At 40.6% G+C, this 21,089-nt stretch overlaps 1 protein-coding gene across 1 annotated transcript in view; it reads right to left on the reverse strand.

Moving 5' to 3' along the window:
• The window catches only part of LOC127425389 (CUB and sushi domain-containing protein 3-like), a 701,868-nt gene that overhangs the window by 281,653 nt on the left and 399,126 nt on the right, over positions 1–21,089 (reverse strand). Inside the window, exon 7 of the mRNA XM_051671320.1 lies at positions 12,372–12,449. Coding sequence (XP_051527280.1) covers positions 12,372–12,449 — 78 coding nt within the window. The remainder of the gene's footprint in view (positions 1–12,371; positions 12,450–21,089) is intronic.

Genomic DNA, 21,089 nt, shown 5'->3' on the forward strand with positions numbered 1-21,089 from the left:
TGGAAAATAACTGTCAGCTGAGCCAGTGGGTGCTTCAGTTGTGAGCTGAAAGGGGCTTGAGTTGAAACTTTGTAGAAGAATTTGACTTCAACGATGGTAACAAAATGTCGTGTGTTTTTTATTATTTGCGTAAAAATCACTAAATTTGTTCATTAGAATAAATTTTTAAGCACTGCAGTCCTCTAATAAACAAATATTTTCAGCGAATGAAAACTGTATTGAGCGTCCACTGTCTGCCATTTTTTTTAAAAGCTGTTCAGTGTCTTACTTTTCCCACAATGCAATGCAAATTAGACTGTTTTACTAAAGACAACTGTGAGCTTGTTTATGCAACAGGCTTTCTATGGCGTCTTTAGATAGTCAAACTCTTTAGATAGTCAAACTAATTGTTAGATGCCGTCTTAAGTTAATGGCTATGTTTATGCAACCAGCCCATGGTTATATATTGCTCGTAACATGACTGCAGCGGCCATTTGAACACCTGCGCACTAGAGTTTTAGTGCTGGCCAATGTGTCCAGGAATTATAAAGTTTGCCAGACATATTGCATCTCATCTCTAAGCAGTATATATAATGCATCTGGCATTTTAGAAGCTAATAAATACATTTTTAAAACCTCTTTATGAGTCATTTGTCTGTTTGAGGATATCCATTGAAAGGGGTAGATTTCAGATTTAGCTAAAATATGGGAACATTTTCCAGTAATTTTGTCCTTGAAAAAAAAAAAAAAAATTAAGTCAATTTTAGCAGCAGCTGAAAGTGTTGTTGTGCTTCAATTTTACTATTACATTTTACAGAGTAATAAGCTATTTAGTACCACAGAGCAGATCATGTCTTTTGAGGGACTGACTAATATCTTAATGGTATGACGTCTGAAGAAAGCTTGATCAAATTCTGTCCTGTTTTTGGAAAAGAGCCAGTACTGATAACACGCCACTAAAAAAAGTGATTAAAATGTCCATGACAGACTCTCAAGTCCAATTAAGATATCCTTGTAGCAAGACAACGCTCTCTCTCTCTCCTCCCTCTCAAAACACTTTGTGAATTTCTCAATTTTCTTTTATTTTCAATGTCAGTTAGTCATGATTTCTGCAGGACCATTTATTTTCCTGATTGAATTTGTGGCCAGTTATAGTCTAATGACATTTATCTTGCTGATGCGGGGAAATCTGTTGAAATGTCTTCAGTGTATGAATCTATGAAACTCTAAAATGAACGCTTTGGGAGCAAAAAAAGGTCAAAGGTTAATTTTAATAGTAATGTAAGATATTTTGTAATCTTACTGAAATTGTAATCTTGTTATAATGTCTTGTTTAGTTGACCTTTGTGATTAAGCCTCTCAGTCAGTGAATAAAATGGGAGAGAAGAATAAACATTATATTATAAAATATATTTCAATTCTGGATGCTGATTGGTCAAGACAAAATACCAGCTGTTCACCAAATCACTGCACCAATAGTGGATCTTTATTTTAGTTGCATAGCAACGTTCTGTTATGTTAGGGACTATTTCTTCTAGCGGAAGGCTAGACTCAAGTGGTTAAATCCATATATTCTGAAGCAATATCATAAGTGTGGGTGAGAAACAGATAAATATTTAAGTCCATTTTTACTATCAATATCCACTTTCACTTTCACATTGTTTTTCTTTTGTTTTTGGTGATTCACATTCTTCAAGCATATCTCCACCTACTGGGCAGGGAGGAGAATTCATATTTAAAAAAAGAACAAATATTTATCTGTTACTCTCCAACACCTATCACATCACTTCTGAAGAAATTTATTTAATCACTGAAGTCTTATGGATTACTTTTATGGTGCCTTAATGTGCTTTTTGGAGCGTCAAAATTTTGGTACCCATTCACTTGCTTGGTGTGGACCTACAGAGCTGAGATATTCTTCTAAAAATCTTCATTTGTGTTCAGCAGAAGAAAGAAAGTCATACACATCTAGGATGGCATAAGGGTGAATAAATGATGAGAGAATCTTTTTTGGGTGAACTATCCCTTTAAGGCTCAAGGCCTGAAAATAGTCACTCTGTTGCCCTTTAGCATTGTAAATTACAGCACAGTCATACAGCACAGCCTCTTGTACCTTATTGCTTTATTAAATCTGTTAGGTGCTTCTTTCCATTGTGATGTAGCTGTTGCTAAGAAACACATCCCCTTTCATTTCATACATCAAAACATAGCGAGCTAAAAATGGCAGCATCTTGTTCAAAAAGAGAAAAACAAATAGTGCCCAACTGGCAATGTGGAAACAACAAACAAAAAAAGTGTTGAGGTCAGTGGAGTGTGTTATTGGCGTTTAACTTGCTGTTCTCTTCTAATGGGCTCTGAGCTGAACCATTATGTTGCAGTTTTCACCATCCATCAGCCGGTGAGAATTTAGGCCTCTCTGCTAGAAGTTTAGGGTTATTTTAGTGCACTTTCTCAGGTCCTCCTTTAGAATTATCCCTCTGCTATGTTTAGAAAAGTTGCCTTTTTACTCTCACATTCAAGGACAGCGGAGCATGAAACCCACAAGGCTTTTAAAGCTCAATCAACACTCATGAAAACCAGAACTCTCAGAGAGACCTGTTAATCTCATTCCCTCGAATTTACCCTCTGCCCCTTTTCTCTCTCTCTCTCTCTCTCTCTCTCTCTCTCTCTCTGCATCCACACAGACAAATGCATACACACATACAAACTTGATGAAACTCTCTTTTGACAGAGTATCTCACACATTTAACTGCAAAAACATATATAGATTCAAAACACACACATCTCTAGCTAAACTCTCTTTACTCTGTAATAGGAACTGACTGGTTAATAGAAAAATGACATTGCCGGCATAACATTCCCAACCTTCGACAAGATAAAGTGTACATAATCTCATTTGCATATCACATAGACATGTCTTACATTAATTTATTCATTCCAAAAAATTATGTATTTGGCAGGAGCAAAACAGTCTGCTTGTATTTGGCTAATGCACAAACAAATCACAAATAAAATATAGCTTTACTGAATACATTTGCGCACAAAACTCAATGCTTCATGCTCTTCCTTGGACCTTGCCATTCTTGCATGCCATCATGCAACCAAGAAATATGGAGCATTCATGTGAACATATAAACAGAGCAAGCAAGTGAACAAGCAGTTAAACATGCATTCGCATGTACTCACTCCCTCAGTGATCAATGCAGACATTTGCATCCATAGTGTAATGCTAATTTATTGACTTGTCAAACACACGTTCCCTTATAGCCAACAGGATAATATATCAGATGAATTTTCTTTGAAACAGGTACAGTATATAGCCTACTAGCATTGTAAACCTGTTAAACCTGTTATATTAGCCTTCATATACATTGCTAAAGCATAATTAAGATATCTACAAAAAAAAAAAAGATTATATATATATATATATATACACACATACATATACATACATACACACATCAATGATATACAGTGAATAACTCATTCCACTTAAAAGGAATAGTTCACCCCAAAATGAAAATCTCATCATTTACTCACCCATCCCAGATGTGTATGACTTATATTCTTCTGCTGTACATAAACAAAATTTTGAAGCTCCAAAAAACACAGACAAATTAAAAGTAATCCATATGACTTCAGAAATTATATGATATGTGTGAAACAGATTCATATTTAAGTCCTTTTTTACTATTAATTTCTACATTCACTTTCAAATTCTTCTTCTGTTTTTGACGATTCACATTCTTTGTACATATCACCACCAACTGGGCAGGGAGGAGAATTTATAGTAAAAAGACTAAACCCGGGGGGGGGTCTGGGTAGCTCAGCGAGTAAAGACGCTGACTACCACCCCTGGAGCTCGCAAGTTCGAATCCCAGGGCGTCCTGAGTGACTCCAGCCAGGTCCCCTAGAAACCAAATTGGCCCGGTTGCTAGGGAGGGTAGAGTCACTTAGAATAACCTATAATGTGGTTCGCTCTTGGTGGGGCGCGTGGTGAGTTGTGCGTTGATGCCGCGGTAGATGGCATGAAGCCTCCACACGCGCTATGTCTCCGTGGTAACGCGCTAAACAAGCCACGTGATAAGATGCGTAGATTGACGGTCTCAGATGTGGAGGCAACTGAGATACGTCCTCCACCACCCAGATTGAGGCAAGTCACTACGCCACCATGAGGACCTAGAGCGCATTAGGAATTGTGCATTCCAAATTGAAAAAAAAAAGAAAAAAAAAAGACTAAACCCACTCACCCAAACCTATCCATATCGCTTCTGAAGACATGGATTTAACCACTGGAGTCGTATGGATTACTTTTATGTTGTCTTTGTTTTTTGTTTTTTGGAGCTTCAAAATGTTGGTCCTCATTCACTTGCATTTCGAGGACCTAAATCTGTGTTTGTGGTCAGCAGAAGAAAGAAGGTCATAAACATCTGGGATGGCACAGAGGTGAGCAAATGATGAGAGAATTTGAATTTTGGGGTGAACTATTCCTTTAAAAGTCCACTTGCATGTTCCCCATGCAGTATTATTGAAATATATTAAGATATCTAAGTCTGATAAAAGTGAATATGAGGCTACAATACAGTTAAACCAAGCTGTTTATAGTTTTGAAAGGTACATTTTACTGATTGTCATAGCACATGACAAAATAAAGTTGTTGTTTTGTGTGTGTGTGTGTGCGTGTGTGTGCGTGTTTGAGGACAGTGGTAGACATACAGTTTCTAACAAAAAATTCAAATGATAGCAAGTATTCTATGAAGATTTTACATTTTAAATTCAAATTCTATACAAAATTCTTAGATTACATAAAAGTCTGGGCCCAGGTCTCAAATAACCATTTTGTTTTTTAATAGTCTAACAATGAAACTCATTCAAACAGACATTATATATTCAGAAGACACGACAAACTAGACAACAGCATGTTGTGATACCACATATATATATATATATATATATATATATATATATATATATATATATATATATATATCACACACACACACACACACACACACACACACACACACACACACACACAGTATATAGAAAATATATATAGAGCTCTGGAAAAAAATTAAGAGACCACTGCAAAATTATAAGTTTCTCTGGATTCTCTGAGTAAAATTAATATTTTTGTTTTATTCTATAAAGTACTGACAATATTTCTCCCAAATTTGAAACAAAAATATTGTCATTTATAGCATTTATTTGCAGAAAATGACAACTGGTCATTATGACAAAAAAGATGCAGTGTTTTCAGACCTCAAATAATGCAAAGAAAACAAGTTCCTATTCATTTTTAAACAACACAATACTTACGTTTTAAGTTATGAAGAGTTCAGAAATCAATATTTGGTGGAATAAGCCTGATTTTCAATCACAGCTTTCATGCATCTTGGCATGCTCTCTACCAGTCTTTCACATTGCTGTTGGGTGACTTTATCCACTCCTGGCACAACAATTCAAGCAGCTCGCCTTTGTTTGATGGCTTGTGGCCATCCATCTTCCTCTTGATCATATTCCAGAGGTTTTCAATGGGGTTCAGGTCTGGAGATTGGACTGGCCATGACAGGGTCTTAAAAACCAGCTCAACCTGGAGATTGTAGAACCTTGCAAAGGTGTTGGGTGTTGCCCAGCCCGCTGCTCTGCAGATGTCTGCTAGAGAGGCGCCATTGGTCAGGGCCCAGGAAGCCACCACACTCCTGGTAGAATGGGCTCGTAGCCCCGCGGGGGGCGGCACGTGCCGAGCGTGATATGCCATCACGATGGTGTCAATGACCCAATGGGCGAACCTCTGTTTGGAGACAGCGCTTCCTTTCAGCTGTCCGCCAAAGCAGACAAAGAGCTGCTCAGAGTTTCTAAAGCTCTGCGTGCGATCCAAATAGATGCATAAAGCGCGCACCGGACACAGCAATGCCAAGGCTGGGTCTGCCTCCTCCTGAGGCAGCGCTTGCAGGTTCACCACCGGATCCCTAAATGGGGTCGTGGGAACCTTGGGCACATAGCCCGGTCGGGGTCTCAGGATCACGTGAGAGTAGCCCGGACCGAACTCCAGGCACGTTTCTCTGACAGAGAACGCCTGCAGGTCCCCTACCCTCTCGATGGAAGTGAGCGCAGTCAGGAGGGCAGTCTTCAGAGAGAGTGCCTTTAGCTCGGCTGACTCCAAAGGCTCGAAGGGATCTCCCCGTAGTCACCGAAGGACTACAGAGAGATCCTATGAGGGAATGAGGCATGGTCTGGAGTGGTTCAACCTCCTAGCGCCTCTCAGGAACCTGATGATCAAGTCGTGCTTTCCCAAATACTTACCATCCACTGCATCGTGATGTGCCGAAATGGCGGCTACATACACCTTCAAGGAGGAAGGGGACAGCCGCTCCTCCAACCTCTCCTGCAGGAAGGAAAGCACCGATCCGACTGCGCATCTCTGGGGATCTTCGGAAGAACACCACTTAGCGAACAGATGCCACTTCAAGGCATACAGGCACTTCATAGAGGGAGCCCTAGCCTGAGTGATTGTGTCTACCACCGTGGGTGGTATGCCACTTAGGTCTTCCGTGTCCCATCCAGGGTCCAGACATGGAGGTTCCAGAGGTCTGGTCGTGGGTGCCAGATGGTGCCCCGTCCCTGAGAAAGAAGGTATTTCCTCAGGGGAATTCACCAGGGTGGGGCTGTCGCGAGGAGCGTGAAGTCCGAGAACCACTTCTGGGTGGGCCAGTAGGGTGCTACCAGGACGACCTGCTCCTCGTCCTCCCTGACCTTGCACAGGGTCTATGCAAGTAGGCTCACTGGGGGAAATGCATATTTGTAGTCCTGGGGACCAGGGGTGCCTCGGTTAGGGCGTACCAAAGCGGGCAGTGGGAGGATTCCTGGGAAGCAAACAGGTCTACCTGTGCTCGACTGAATCGACTCCAAATCAGCTGGACCACCTGGGGGTGGAGTCTCCACTCTCCCCTGAGCATAACCTGTCATGACAGCGCATCCGCTGCGGTGTTGCGGTTGCCGGGGATATGAGTGGCTTGCAGCGACTTGAGGTGCTGCTGACTCCAGAGGAGGAGACGGCAGGCGAGTTGTTACATGCAACGGGGATGTAAGCCACCTTGGCGGTTGATGTATGCCACCGTTGCCATGTTGTCTGTCCGAACCAATACATGCTTGCTCTGGATCAACGGCCGAAGCTTCCGCAGGGCGAACAGTACTGGCAACAACTCGAGGCAGTTGATGTGCCAACGTAGCCGTGGGCCAGTCCAGGAGCTGGCGGCTGCGTGCCCATTGCATACGGCACCCCAGCCCATCTTGGAGGCGTCTGTCGTAACCACGACACGCTTGGAGACCTGTTCTAGGGAAACCCCTGCCCATAGAAATGTCAGGTCGCTCCAAGGGCTGAAGAGGCGGTGACAGATCGGCATGATGACCACGCGATGTGTCCCGCGGTGCCATGCCCATCTCAGGACTCGAGTCTGAAGCCAGTGCTGAAACGGTCTCATATGCATCAACCCGAGCGGTGTGGCCACCGCTGATGATGCCATATGCCCCAGGAGCCTCTGAAAGAGTTTCAGTGGAACCACTGTCTTCTGCCTGAATGCCTTCAGACAGTTCAGCACCGACTGTGCACGCTCGTTCGTGAGACGCGCCGTCATCGAGACTGAGTCCAACTCCAAGCTGAGAAAAGAGATGCTCTGAACCGGGGAGAGCTTGCTCTTTTCACGGTTGACCCGAAGACCCAGCCGGCTGAGGTGCCTGAGCACGAGGTCCCTGTGTGCGCACAGTAACTCTCGAGTGTGAACTAGGATCAGCCAGTCATCGAGGTAGTCGAGTATGCAAATGCCTACTTCCCTTAGCGGGGCAAGGGCTGCCTCTGCGAACCTTTGTGAAGATGTGGGGGGACAAGGACAGGCCGAAGGGGAGGACCTTGTACTGGTACGCCCGGCCCTCGAAAGCAAACCGCAGGAAGTGTCTGTGTCGAGGTAAAACCGAGACATGGAAGTACGCGTCCTTCAGGTCTACTGCCGCAAACCAATCTTGATGCTGGACGCTCGATAGAATGCGTTTTTGTGTCAGCATCTTGAACGGGAGTCTGTGCAAAGCCCGGTTCAGTACTCGCAGATCTAAGATTGGCCGCAACCCACCACCTTTCTTCGATATGATGAAGTTGGGGCTGTAAAACCCCTTCTTCATCTCGGGCAGAGGGACAGGCTCTATAGCACCCTTTCGTAGAAGGGTAGCGATTTCCGCGCGCAAGGTAGCGGCATTGTCGCCTTTTACTGAGGTGAAGCTTACGCCGCTGAACCTGGGCGGACACCTGGTGAACTGAATCGCATAGTTGAACGGTCCAGATCAGCCATCGCGACGGGTTGGAAAGTGCGAGCCACGCGTCCAAGCTCAGGGCGAGGAGGACCAAGGGGACAATCTTGTCGGATGTACCGGCGGATGGGGCCTCATGGCGGGGCTGAGCCTGAGGCGCCACATCGAGGGGGCTTGAGCCCCATGGCCGTGCTGATTGGGCCACCACTGAAAGGTTTTGTTGAACTTTTGGGTACCGCAGCCCCTTGGACATGCAGTGAAATTAAATGAAAACGAAACAAAAGATTATCTTCCAAGCCCTCCACCGGGGAATGGAGTGGTCTGTTCACCAGCTCCAGAGCAGTGGGTCTCCTCGTCCCTGGGTTGCCCGTCTCAGGGGCGCTTCAAAGCCTTTCTCGAGTTTTGGTGGCCAGCCGTGAGACGGGTGGCATCTGCTTCCTGCGGTTCGCTCCATGCAGGGGCCGGGCCGTGGGGGCGGGCTGCGGTGGAGCCGTTGCTGTTGCTGCAGGAGGACACCCTTGGTGACGAGCAGACAGGGTGCCGGGTCTTGAGCCGCGCCGGGGCAGGATATGTTGAATGGCCTCCGTTTGCTGCTTCACCGCCGAGAACTGCTGGGCAAAGTCCTTGACAGTGTCACCAAACAGGCCAACCTGGGAGATGGGGGCATCAAGGAACTGTGCCTTGTCAGCCTCTCTCATCTTGACCAGATTGAGCCAAAGGTGGCGTTCTTGGACCAGCAGGGTGGACATCGCCCGCCTGAGAGACCGCAGTGTGACCTTCATCGCCTGGAGAGTGAGGTCGGTTGCCGAGTGCAGTTCCTGCATCAATCCTGGGTCAGAACTACCCTTGTGCAGTTCTTTCAGTGCCTTGGCTTGGTGTACCTGCAGGAGAGCCATGGCATGCAGGGCAGAGGTGGATTGTCCAGCAGCGCCGTAGGCCTTAGCCGTCAGAGACAATGTGAACCTACAGGTCCTGGACAGGAGCTTCGGGCGCCCGCACCAGGTGGTGGCGCTCTGCGGGCACAAGTGCACTGGGCACAAGTACACCTGGTGGATCCCCGAATAGCCCCTGGCCGCCCCACCATCGAGGGTAGTGAGGGCGGAGGAGCTGAGAGACCGGGATCGGGTCATGAAAGGTGCCCTCCATGGAAGAAAGGAACCGGGGCCGGGCGCGGCCGTGAGCAGCGCTCCGAGCCGAGGAACCAATCGTCGAGCCGTGAGGGTTCAGGGGAGAGTGGAGGGTTCCACTCTAACCCGATGCTCGTGGCTGCCCGGGCAAGCATGTCGGCCAGCTCCGCGTTGGCCTGCGACTGGGCGACTGTACCCGAGGGAGGAAGCCCAGCCAAAGCCTCTGCATCGCACTGAATGAGCCTGCTCTCCGATGCTGCGCTCGAGAGCTCATCGTCTTCCCGGGCCCCGAATAAGAGGTCGAACTCGCCCTGAGACGAGCCGGCGGTCTCATCCGAGAGCCCGACCGGGGCAAGCGAGCGTGCTGACGAATGGGAGGTCTGTGGGGGGATACCTGGCAGAGGTGCTCCCATTGAGGTCCCCAAATCTCCCCCAGTGCTAACCGCTGCGGCCTCATACCCGTAGGTAGAAGGACCAAGGCGGGGAGCCGCTTGGGTGGCTTGCTTTCTTACGAAGGCAAGCTGTGACCACAAAGTTGCCATGGTCATGTTCTCACAATGAGGACAAGACCCATCCACGAATGATGTCTCCGCGTGGGCAACGCCCAGAAACGTAAGACAACAGTCGTGGCCGTCATAAGCTGAGAGATAATGACCGCAACCAGGAATAACACACAAATGGAAAGGCATCTTTAAAAAGACGTTCCATGTGTTCGGCTCTTTTAGTGAAGAAAATATACTCTTTTAGAATATACTCTTTTTTTTTTGTTTGTTTGTTTCTGCCGAAGCGCCCAGGGGCGTTCTCTGCACTGCACCGGTGCAGAGGGGGAGAAGCCGCTGAAATGCGCCATAAGAATCCAGCAGAGGAGGTGAATGAATTCAGCACAATGAATAGAACCACTCGGCTCCGAAGAGAAAATCTGAATGAGTGGTTGCATACCAGCTCCTTTTATACCCGTATGTTCGGGGGAGTGGCATGCAAATTCCACTCGCCAATTTCCATTTTTCAAAAAGCAGAGGTGTTTGTGAGAGGTGTCTCCCAAGAGTGACCCCTAGTGTCACTACATCGACACAACGTCAAGTGAGTGACAGATAGGGAACTGAGAATTCTATATATTTATCCATCAGGCTCATTGATTCCATCACTGTCAGTAGATTCTCCATCAGCCATGAAATAAAATGGGTTCTTTTCACAAGCACATATTTAAAACTTCTTCTGAAAAGGGGAGTCTAACACTAGCTGTTCTATTTGGCTTCTCCTGTCTCCACTCAACATGCAAGCAGCACAGCTGAAGTACAGGGTTCAATTTAATGTCATTTTTATAGAGATCAATGAACGGAGCACTTTAAGCAATTATACTAGCTCTATGTAAAAGATAACAAAAGACCCTCACCCTGCAGGTGTCTCTCTGACCGCATCTGACAATAAGCTATAAATTGTAAAAGCGAAAATTAACCAAAGGTAATTTACTGTATTCTTTTGTGAGCTCTTTCCCTGTCTATAGAGTTTGAGGAAAATATAAGGCCTTCAGAAAATACTAAATTATTCAGCCATTTCCTCTAGTATGTTTTTAAAGGGCCACACTGCTGCAGATACCTTAGATACCTATGAAAGTTAAAAGCTAATTTAACACATATAATTTATGGAGGTGTTGCTTACAGTGCGCTATTCAGAAAATAAGTTAGGAGAAAAATAATATAACAGTGGATATTTGACAGCTGCAATCTAGCTTGATAGCTTTCACAATGGGAACATTCTTTTCTTGATCAGGACTGCATGGTGCAAACATTTTCACTGTGTTGTATTATTGACAGACGGAGACTGCTGGTTTGGAAATGGCAAGGGAGATTGGTCATGCAAGCAAAATAGGCAGATAACGATCTCTAAATAAAGCAATGAAAGGATGAATCTAAATCGAAACATGGCACACACTGACAACACAAACACATTAAAAGGAAAATAAGAAGAGCACAAAGCAAACCAAAAAAGAAAAGAAAAAAAAAAGTCGATTAAAACAAACATGACGTTGGAAAAGATCATTGCAGGTTTTCAAACACTTTGTCAATCAGAGACATGTGATTGTCCTGTACTTTATCTCAAGCTGAAGTTATTGTAGCTGAATATTTACAGTGACTTCCCCATTTTTAGATGGACTGCTTTTAATTAAAGTGTAGCTACTCTTCTAATTTGATGCGCCTTTCATCCTCCATTACACAGGGTAAATGTATTATATTTGATTTGTTAGGAAACCTGAGGAACAATTTAAATCAATAGGATAGGCTCCATCCTAGCTCAACTGTTTTTGCAATTGAATATGTACCGATTTAACTACATAGCAGAGAGTCATTGACATAAAATGTCGTAATCATTTTAAAAATGTTGCAGAGGGATGTTCATGAAAAAAAAAAAATGAATTTAAGTTTCATGTCACTGTCTTGTTTAATCAATCACATAATTATTCTTAAGGAGACTATGCTTATAAATGTATAATATCTGTTACATAACTAGTTAGTGCAATAATCTTGTCTTATACTTAAATCCATAATTTAACTAACCTCTTAGGCTAAAAGCTTAATATCAGGCCATAGAAACAAATCTTTTCTTTATTTTTTTACTAATGCAGAATGACATTTTTGATATTATAAAAATGTTTGGAATTTATGACCCAGAAACAAATCAGATACCATGAGCTACAAGGTCACTCCCTGATTATAGTGTACAAATCACAATTTTATGGTATACTGCCATTCATGCTTTCAGAAAATAAGTCTCCGTGGGGGGATAAACTCAATTGCCTGGAAACTTTTGCTTGAGATATTCGTGAGAACTTAAATTTATACATGGTATTGCCGATACATAAGTGCCAGAATGTCTTGCAATGATCTTATGGTCACTGTTTGCTATAATTGACACCAAAGGAGTCACACAGATTTACCATAAAATAGTAACAAAGGGTAGACTCACAGATAGAAAACTTGTTGTTGTTGTCTTTGCCAGGGAATAATTTTACTCCTCTAGATTTGAAATCTACAGACCTTTTCACTAGTTAAAGGGGAAAAAATGAAACAAAAACATGAAATCAGGTGAAACAAGTTTTAAATAAATTTGTCAGCACTGAAAAAGAAACCATCATCAAGTGCATGAGAGAGAAGGGCAAAAATCATAGCAGTGTTAACAATTCCCAAAGTGCTCTGTAAACAAAAATGTGCATGTGTCGAATAAAGAGCAAGGGCATAAAATGAAAACATGAGAAAAAACAAGATAATAAAGGAGTGGCTAAACAGGACTTCTGTTCAGTTGTCAACCCTGACAAGATTTGAGGTTGTACTGCATGTTCACACCATTCAATGTGAAGAAGACTTTGTCTAAGAAGCATTTTAGGCCACAAATGTCTGCAATAGGATTCCTACAGGAAAAAGGGCTTATTGACTGAAGGACATGCAGACAAATAGCACAGTCCTTTGTGCAAATCAATTAGACAAGTGAAAGGGTAACCCGACATGCCATAGGTCAAACAGAAGTCTTGTTGGGAATGAAAAGCATAATAATAATAATAAAATTAGCACACTTTGAATATTTGAAAACATTGTGGAAAATGCTTTATTTGCATTAATGCCTCTTTTTCCCTTTGCAAATGGTGCATGCCATTAAACCGAAAAAGTAATAAATGCATAATGAATGCAAAGCAAAAGAAAGGATTCCTGTGGTCATCACATCAGTTATGCGAAAACTGACCTGAAAATGAACCCTGGCTTTTGCATCAGATGGAATAATGTAACAATGACTAGAATTGGTAAGAGTCAAGTTAAAGGGATAGTTCACCCAAAAATAAAAATTCTCTCATCATTTACTCACCCTCATCCCATCCCAGATGTGCACGACTTTCCTCCTTCTGCAGAACACAAACCATGATTTTTAGAAGAATATCTCAGCTATGTAGGTCCATACAGTGCAACTGAATAGTAACCAAAATTTTGAAGCTCAAAAAAAAAAAAAAAAGTAATCCAGTGGTTTAATCAATGTCTTTTGAAGTGATACAATTGGTTTAGGGTTAGAACAGCGCTAAATATAACTCCTTTTGCACTATAAATCTTGACTTCAGCAGTCTCCTCGATTACACTTCCTAGCACCATCTGTCGCTCTGAGCATGCATCAAGCACTAGGAAGTGTAATTGAGCTTGAAATCGTGATCGTGCCAAGAGACTGCAATGGCAATGTTTACAGTGAAAAATGAGTTACATTTTGGTCTGTTCTCACCCAAAATTTATTAGATCACTTCAGAACACATGGGTTAAACCACATGAGTCTTATGGATTACTTTCATGCTTCCTTTATGGGCTTTTTTGAGCATCAAAATTTAGGTCACCATTCACTTGCAGTACATGGACTTACAGAGCTGAGATATTCTTCTAAAAATCTTCGTTTGTGTTCTGCTGAAGAAAGAAAGTCTTACACATCTGGGACGGCATGAATAAATTATATAATTTTCTTTTTTGGGGGAACTATTCCTTTAAAGATACGAACATTGGAGCCTCCAAAATCGTGAGTTATATAAATGTAAAAAGTATGAAATTACTTTGATTTTCTGTAACTAACACAGTTTTCTGTGTTATAATTTAATACATGGGACTATCAGCATTAGGCTTTATTTCACATTTTAAAACTGCATTTGTGATATTACTGGCATCAAACTTTATGAATATTCATAGAAAAACTGTGTTTATCTCATGACAAAGCTGTAATTGTTTGTGTCCCTTCTACTGAAATGGATGGGACAAGGAAAAGAGAATATCAAGGGGTTTAAAACTAAATTAGAAGTTTAGACAACCTAAGAATATGAATGAAATAAGATGTTTGCCCACCCTTACATAATGTTATACTAAACACAGTTCCAACATTTGTAACGTCATTGTTCAAAATTAATTTTAGAAGTCCATACACCTGCCATCAAGAATATCACTTTGTCAACAAGTAGCAGCAATTTCACCAAAATCTAATGCAAGCATCATGCGCTATTATGCCATATCCAGTTCAGCTCCTGGAATTAAGAAACACTGGTTCATTCAGTACTTCCTAAAGAATCAGAAGGATCCTTTTTTACAGTGGTGATTAATAAACCTAATGCACTCCTATCCAGAAAATAAGGTAGAACATGTAATCTTGCTATAAACTTGTAATGGAACCTCACTTTCTGTACAGGACATCTATTAACCACCCATCAGATCGGCCTGTCACCATAAATAAATAATAATAAATACAATTTGTTTTTTAAATGATAAACTGATTAAGTAGCAGCATTTGAAAACTTCAGATGAACCTTTTTAACATAAATTTAAATATGCTGTTGACATAGACACACCCAGATCCAAAGGCTTGGTTGATTATTCTGTGGATGGAAATTTTCTCTGGCACCTGCTTTTACTTAAAAGGTTTATGCTGAATAAATCATTTGGTGAGAGAGCTACAAATGTGATGTTCTGCAAGTGACAACACATTAAAACTAAGTATAAGACTGCTGACCTTAGTAAATGATATGACATTAAACCACTTTTAAAAGATTCAGATCCACTTTAGGCACAACCCCCCCCCCCCTCCAAAAAAAAAAAAAAAAAAAAACATTACTAATTGCTGCAAAGCTTATCTTTTCTAGCATAAGAAAATAAATCTAACATTAAACAACTAAGACATTAAGTCTTAATTGCATTCCTTTTAATCAATGATTTTTTTTTTCCTTGCAAATGGCAATAGAATAGCGTGCCAAGATGTTCTATCATTCTAAACTTGAGTAGAAGCATTGACGTGATTAATCAGAAGTGTTGGCAGACTCCCCGTACTGTGGCAGAAATGGCTACATAGCATAATGATGGTGACAAATTATGTTTTGAAAACGTATGGCATTTTTCATAGGTTATTATCCCAAATTATGTTTCAGCATTTCGTTCAATCAGTTATGTCAGCTTTGCTATCTCAAGTAATTTGCTTATCTTATCTTGGGTATGTATCTCAAATGTCATAAAAATGTCCTGAGCCATCAGTAATGCTACTGTAATTTTAGACTATAAAAGCACTAGAAAACATAAAAAACACAAACAAATTAATTTCAATTCACAACCATGCAACATCAGCTATCTGCACTCTTTTACTCTATTCTAAATGGAGCCTTAAAGAATCATATCAATCATTTCATATTTAGTACCACTAAAATACATTATACAGAACCTAAGTGTTCCTTTAAAAGAACCTTTTATAGTTATTTTTGCATACAGGTGAAAATGTTCTAGTCTATACTGTATGGAATCACTGGAGTTGAGTAAAGAACCTATGAGTTGTATATAAAATATCAAAAACTTTTTTTCTTTTTCTAAACATCAATTCAGCTAATTAATTCTCAAAATTATATTTCCTAACAAATCCAACATCCAACTTCAAAATGTAAATGTTGGTGTTGTGGCAGTGTGAAGCAGCCTTCAGACTGTGTATTGCACATGCACACATGTACACTAGATATCTGTTAGTTTCAGTTACTTTCATGTATTGATGAGCTGTAAAATATAAGCTATTTTGCATTCCATTTTGCCAAGTTTACTATATTAGCAATAAAGACTGGGCTTTCCTTAATTACTGTCTATTAATATTCAACCCTCAAACTTTCCTCAAGTTATTTACAGCACTGAACTGCCAGTTAATAAGCCAGAGGATCATAAATCCTACTTTAGGTAGAATACACGACAGTTTTAATACCGCACTTCAAAAAAAAAAAAAAAAAAAAAATCTGAAAGGAATAGTTCACCCAAACAAAATCTTAAATAAACTCTTATCAATTACTAACCCTTATGACTTATGCTCTGCTTACGCGTGCTACAAGCGCGAGGAAGTGTAATCTAGCTTCAAATCATGATTGCCAATTAGATTGCAGATGACAAGATTTATAGTGAAGGAGGAGTTACATCTTGGTCTGTTTTTTTACCTAATACCGATCGTATCGCTTCAGAAGACGTAGATTAAACCACTTGACTTGCATAGATTACCTTTATGCATGTGACACCCTTATTTCCTCCCTCAGCTGTGCCAGTTATTAGATCACCTGCTCCTAATTACTGCACATTTGTGCTAGTGATGTCCAGTTCATGAACCAATCATTCTTTTGAATCAGTTCTTTTTAGTGAACGAGTGAACCAGTTCACCAAATCAGACTGAATTGTTTGAAATAGTTCACGTCTCGAGACAACACTCATCCACAAGTTACTCTATCTTAACCTGTCTCTTGGACGTGCATGACACTCTGACTCTAAATTAGCCGATAACCGGGAGTAATATGATACTAGAACTGGTGATATCTGCTTTTCCTAACTCGTCTTTGCAATGAACCGCTTCAACTAGTTCACAAATCGGACTGAACGCTCTGCTCGTAATAGTTCTCGAGTCAACAGTACACTAAACTGATAATCGCCTCTTTCGGTGTCCGACATACTGAGAACCGATGAGCTGCTGACATTGAGCATGCATGTGATTAAGGGGCGAAATGTCTGAACAGCAGAAAGTATAACAAATAAAACATACTGGAAATATGTTTATGACTTGCTTGTATTACCGTTTTATCAACATATGAAGATGATCCACTCTGCAGCTCTCGAGTGAACAGTACACTGATCTGGGGACAGCGGCTCTCAAGTCAACAGTACACTGATCCAGAGACAACAGCTCTCGAGTCAACAGTCCATTGAGTTGTTTGCAGGAGTTCACGAGTCAACAGTACACTGATCCGGGTACAGCAGCTCTCGAGTTAACAGTACACTGATCCGGAGACAGCAGTTCGCGAGTCAACGGTACACTGATCCGGGACAGCAGCTCTCGCGTCAACAGTACATCTCACAGCAGTTCGTGAGTCAACAGTACACTGATCCAGGGACAGCAGCTCTCACGTCAACAGTACATCTCACAGCAGTTTGCGAGTCACCAGTAGGCTACACTGAATTCATTCCTCTGACTATGGAAGCTTCATTACAATGCAGCCTTTATGTCCTTAATGGAGCTTAAAATTGTTGGCCCCCATTGACTTGCATTGTATGGACAAACAGACATCATATAACCTTCAAAATATCTTTGTGTTCTGCAGAAAAAAAAAAAAAAAGTTATGCGTGTTTGAGATGGCATAAGGGTAAGGAAATGATAAAGGAACTATCTTTTTGGGTAAACTATACCTTTAATCAATATTTTTTCTTTTTCTTTTGTTAAATCTGATATCTAAGCAACCTTAATTTAAAACAAGATACATTTACTTGAGAAGCAAAATTGCATAAGATATTAAGACTTGCTTCAGAGAATACATGTACACTGATCAGCCACAACATTAAAACCACCTGCCAAATATTGTGTAGGTCCCCTTTGTGCCATCAAAACAGCGCCAACCCGCATCTCAGAATAGCATTCTGAGATGCTATTCTTCTCACCACAATTGTACAGAGTGGTTATCTGAGTTACCATAGACTTTGTCAGTTCAAACCAGTCTGGCCATTCTCTGTTGAACTCTTTCATCAACAAGGCGTTTCCAATCTGCAGAACTGCCATTCACTGTATGTTTTTTTGTTTTTGGCACCATTCGAAGTAAATTCTAGAGACTGTTGTTTGTGAAAATCCCAGGAGATCAGCAGTTACAGAAATACTCAAACCAGCCCGTCTGGCACCAACAATCATCCATGCGATTATCTAATCATTCAATCATGTAGCAGCAGTGCAGTGCATAAAATCATGCCTATATGGGTCAGGAGCTTCAGTTAATGTTCACATCAACCATCAGAATGGGGAAAAATATGATCTCAGTGATTTGAACCATGATTGTTGGAGCCAGAATGCTATTCTGAGATGCGGGTTGACACTGTTTTGGCACGAGGGGGACCTACACAATATTAGGTAGGTGGTTTTAATGTTGTGGCTGATCGGTGTATCTCTTGAATTAAAAAAAATTCTTATCCCACTGGCAAATGTTTTTTTTTTCTTGTTCAACCATAAACCACTAAACAGTAAATTTTGTAGATTTATAGTTAAAACAGGCTGAAAGAATTAAACTTAATTCAAGATATATTCTCTACAAGCTTCTTAATATCTTAATACCTTATGCCATTTGCTTCTCAAGTAAATTTATCTGGTTTTAAGGATGCTTATGATCTTATTACTGAAAAAAAAAAAAAGATTAAGGAAATAATTTTTGCAGTGTGGAAAATTAATTGCATTTTCAAATTAAGAAAATAATATAAAGAAGTCCATTGCACCTTCAGCTGAATGTCAGTTTGCTTTAACTCTCCTGGGCATCTTTGATGGGATCTTAGACATGTCTGTGCATTTCCACCTTATCTCTCTGCTAAGTTCCTTGGAAACCTATCCTCATGTCCATCTAGTCAAGGATAGATTACAGTAATTGTTTTCAGACATCAGATTATTAGCTGGAACAAAGTCAAGCATGGATCCTGTGAACCATTTGTTATCGGAAGGGAAACAGTGATACCATCATATTTTTCTGCCATAAAATTGACCTTCACCTTCTTACTGTCAGGCATGTGAAAGCACCATTACATAAAATCTCAGTTAAACCAATAATACCAGAAATATGGCCATACTGTTTTTTTTTTTTTTTTCACACATTCTGATAAGTTCACTTAAAATAATATTTCACCCAAAAATGAAAATTATGTCATTGTTTTTTCACCTAAAGACTTTCTTCCATCAGTGAAACACATAAGGACACATTCTGGAGACTGTGCCAGTCGCTCTTTCAATGCAAATACAATTAATGGGGACTGGAGCTTTCAAGCTTCAAAAAGGACCTCCAGTCCCCATTCTTTATAATTGCATGGAAAAGAGGGACCAGCACAGTCTTCAAAATGTATTTTGTGTTCCACGGAAGGACGAAAGTAATACAGGTTTAGAATAATGACAGAATTCTCAATTTTGGGTATACTATTTCTTTAAATGCATTTTACAGTTTGTTGCAGATGTTTTAGAAAAATATTTTAAATAGGGCTGTCGATTTAACATGTTAATTCAATGTGATTAATTATATACAAAATAACGTATTAAAAAAAACATAATTAATCATGCCCCCGGACCGTAATAAGAAATATACCTTAGAGCAATTCAAGCTGTACAGACAGCACACTCAGGCTTGCTTAACACTTGCAACAGCACAACATGAGAACAGACGCATTCTTGCGTTCAAACAAAGCTAGACGGTGCGCAATTCTAAATGAAGCTATCCTGAGACGTGTTTTGCTAAGTTTCAAACTATGTTTATCTTGACACTGGGACCTAAAAACGTGGTGTTTATGACGCAACGCAACCAAAGGGAGATGCTCCTGAAGCATTTGTCTGACACGTGTAGAAAAGCCCTTATAATAAATCTATCTCGGAAAAATGTACAAATTCAATTGCAAAATGGATTGCTATGTACTGTTGGTCAATGATAGGCTTGTGTTCAATAATATGGAAATAAACAATATTTTGCCTTCTAAAGCCACTTTTTGATTGTTTAATTAATGTTTAATTATTTGAATAAATATTTAAAATGATTTAATCATTATATACTGGATTATTGTTAGTTATTTGAGGGCCTTTCTCTGCAAATATTTAGATATGCAATTAATTGTGATTAATTTGTTTTAATCAATTGACAGCCCTAATATTAACATTTTAATTCACTACTTAATGTGCTAAGGCACCTTATCATTAAACAACCATCTTTAACCAAACAGTAAATAGAACTGATGAACAGATGAGAAGTAATAATACTTTAAGTACATATCAACTTTTGGGCAAGCACAGCCCATTATTTAATCTGAAAGCCTTCCTGAGTGAATTCAAACATAACTCCTGGATATTTTTTCTCTTCTGAGCCAAGTGTGGCACTCTTGTCTAAAAGTAATGGCAACATTGAGATCCATTAGGGCTACATATATATATATATATATATATATATATATATATATATAATCTATCTCCTGGAAATGTTTACCCTTTAAAGACTTATATACCCCTAAGGACGCAGTCGCTTACCAAATCTCAGCATTATCAATGAGTAGTGGATCGCATTTTCTTTAATGGAGTCTATATTCTGTGAGGGGGTGTCTAATATCCATTGTGGTTGTCATGGGAATACAAGCTGTGGCCAGAGAATGGTCTTACTGACCCCTGAAAGCAGAAAACTTGTTCACAATAAAAGTTTATATTTTACAGTTCTTCACAGCTCTCTCGAGTCATTCAAGAGGGAAGAAATATATCAGTGATCTACAAGGTTAAATTAATTCTTATGTTTCTTAAATTGTGCAGTTTGATGAGACACTGTTGACCAAGGGTAACATTTGATGTTAATTTCTGTGAACATCCTCTACAAAAAAAAAAAGAAAAAAAAAAAGAAAAAGGAAAGTATAACATATAACCTATAGTATGTAGCTCTAATGTATCCCTAATAAACACAGCCGACTAGTAAAGTTGATCCACTGCCAGCTTTGATAATGGTATATTGTGACCATTGGTTATGGAACCCCCATTAATTTATGCATCACAAATGTATAAAGAATTAATAATTCTGCAGCCAAGACATGGTTTTATTTTCACTCTTTACTATCATTCAGAACATGTGATTTCCTGCTGTTCTCCTAAATTATTCTGTTTGGAGAGCCTCTTCATGCT

The sequence above is a fragment of the Myxocyprinus asiaticus genome, chromosome 34 (assembly GCF_019703515.2).
Source record: "Myxocyprinus asiaticus isolate MX2 ecotype Aquarium Trade chromosome 34, UBuf_Myxa_2, whole genome shotgun sequence".
NCBI lineage: Eukaryota > Metazoa > Chordata > Actinopteri > Cypriniformes > Catostomidae > Myxocyprinus > Myxocyprinus asiaticus.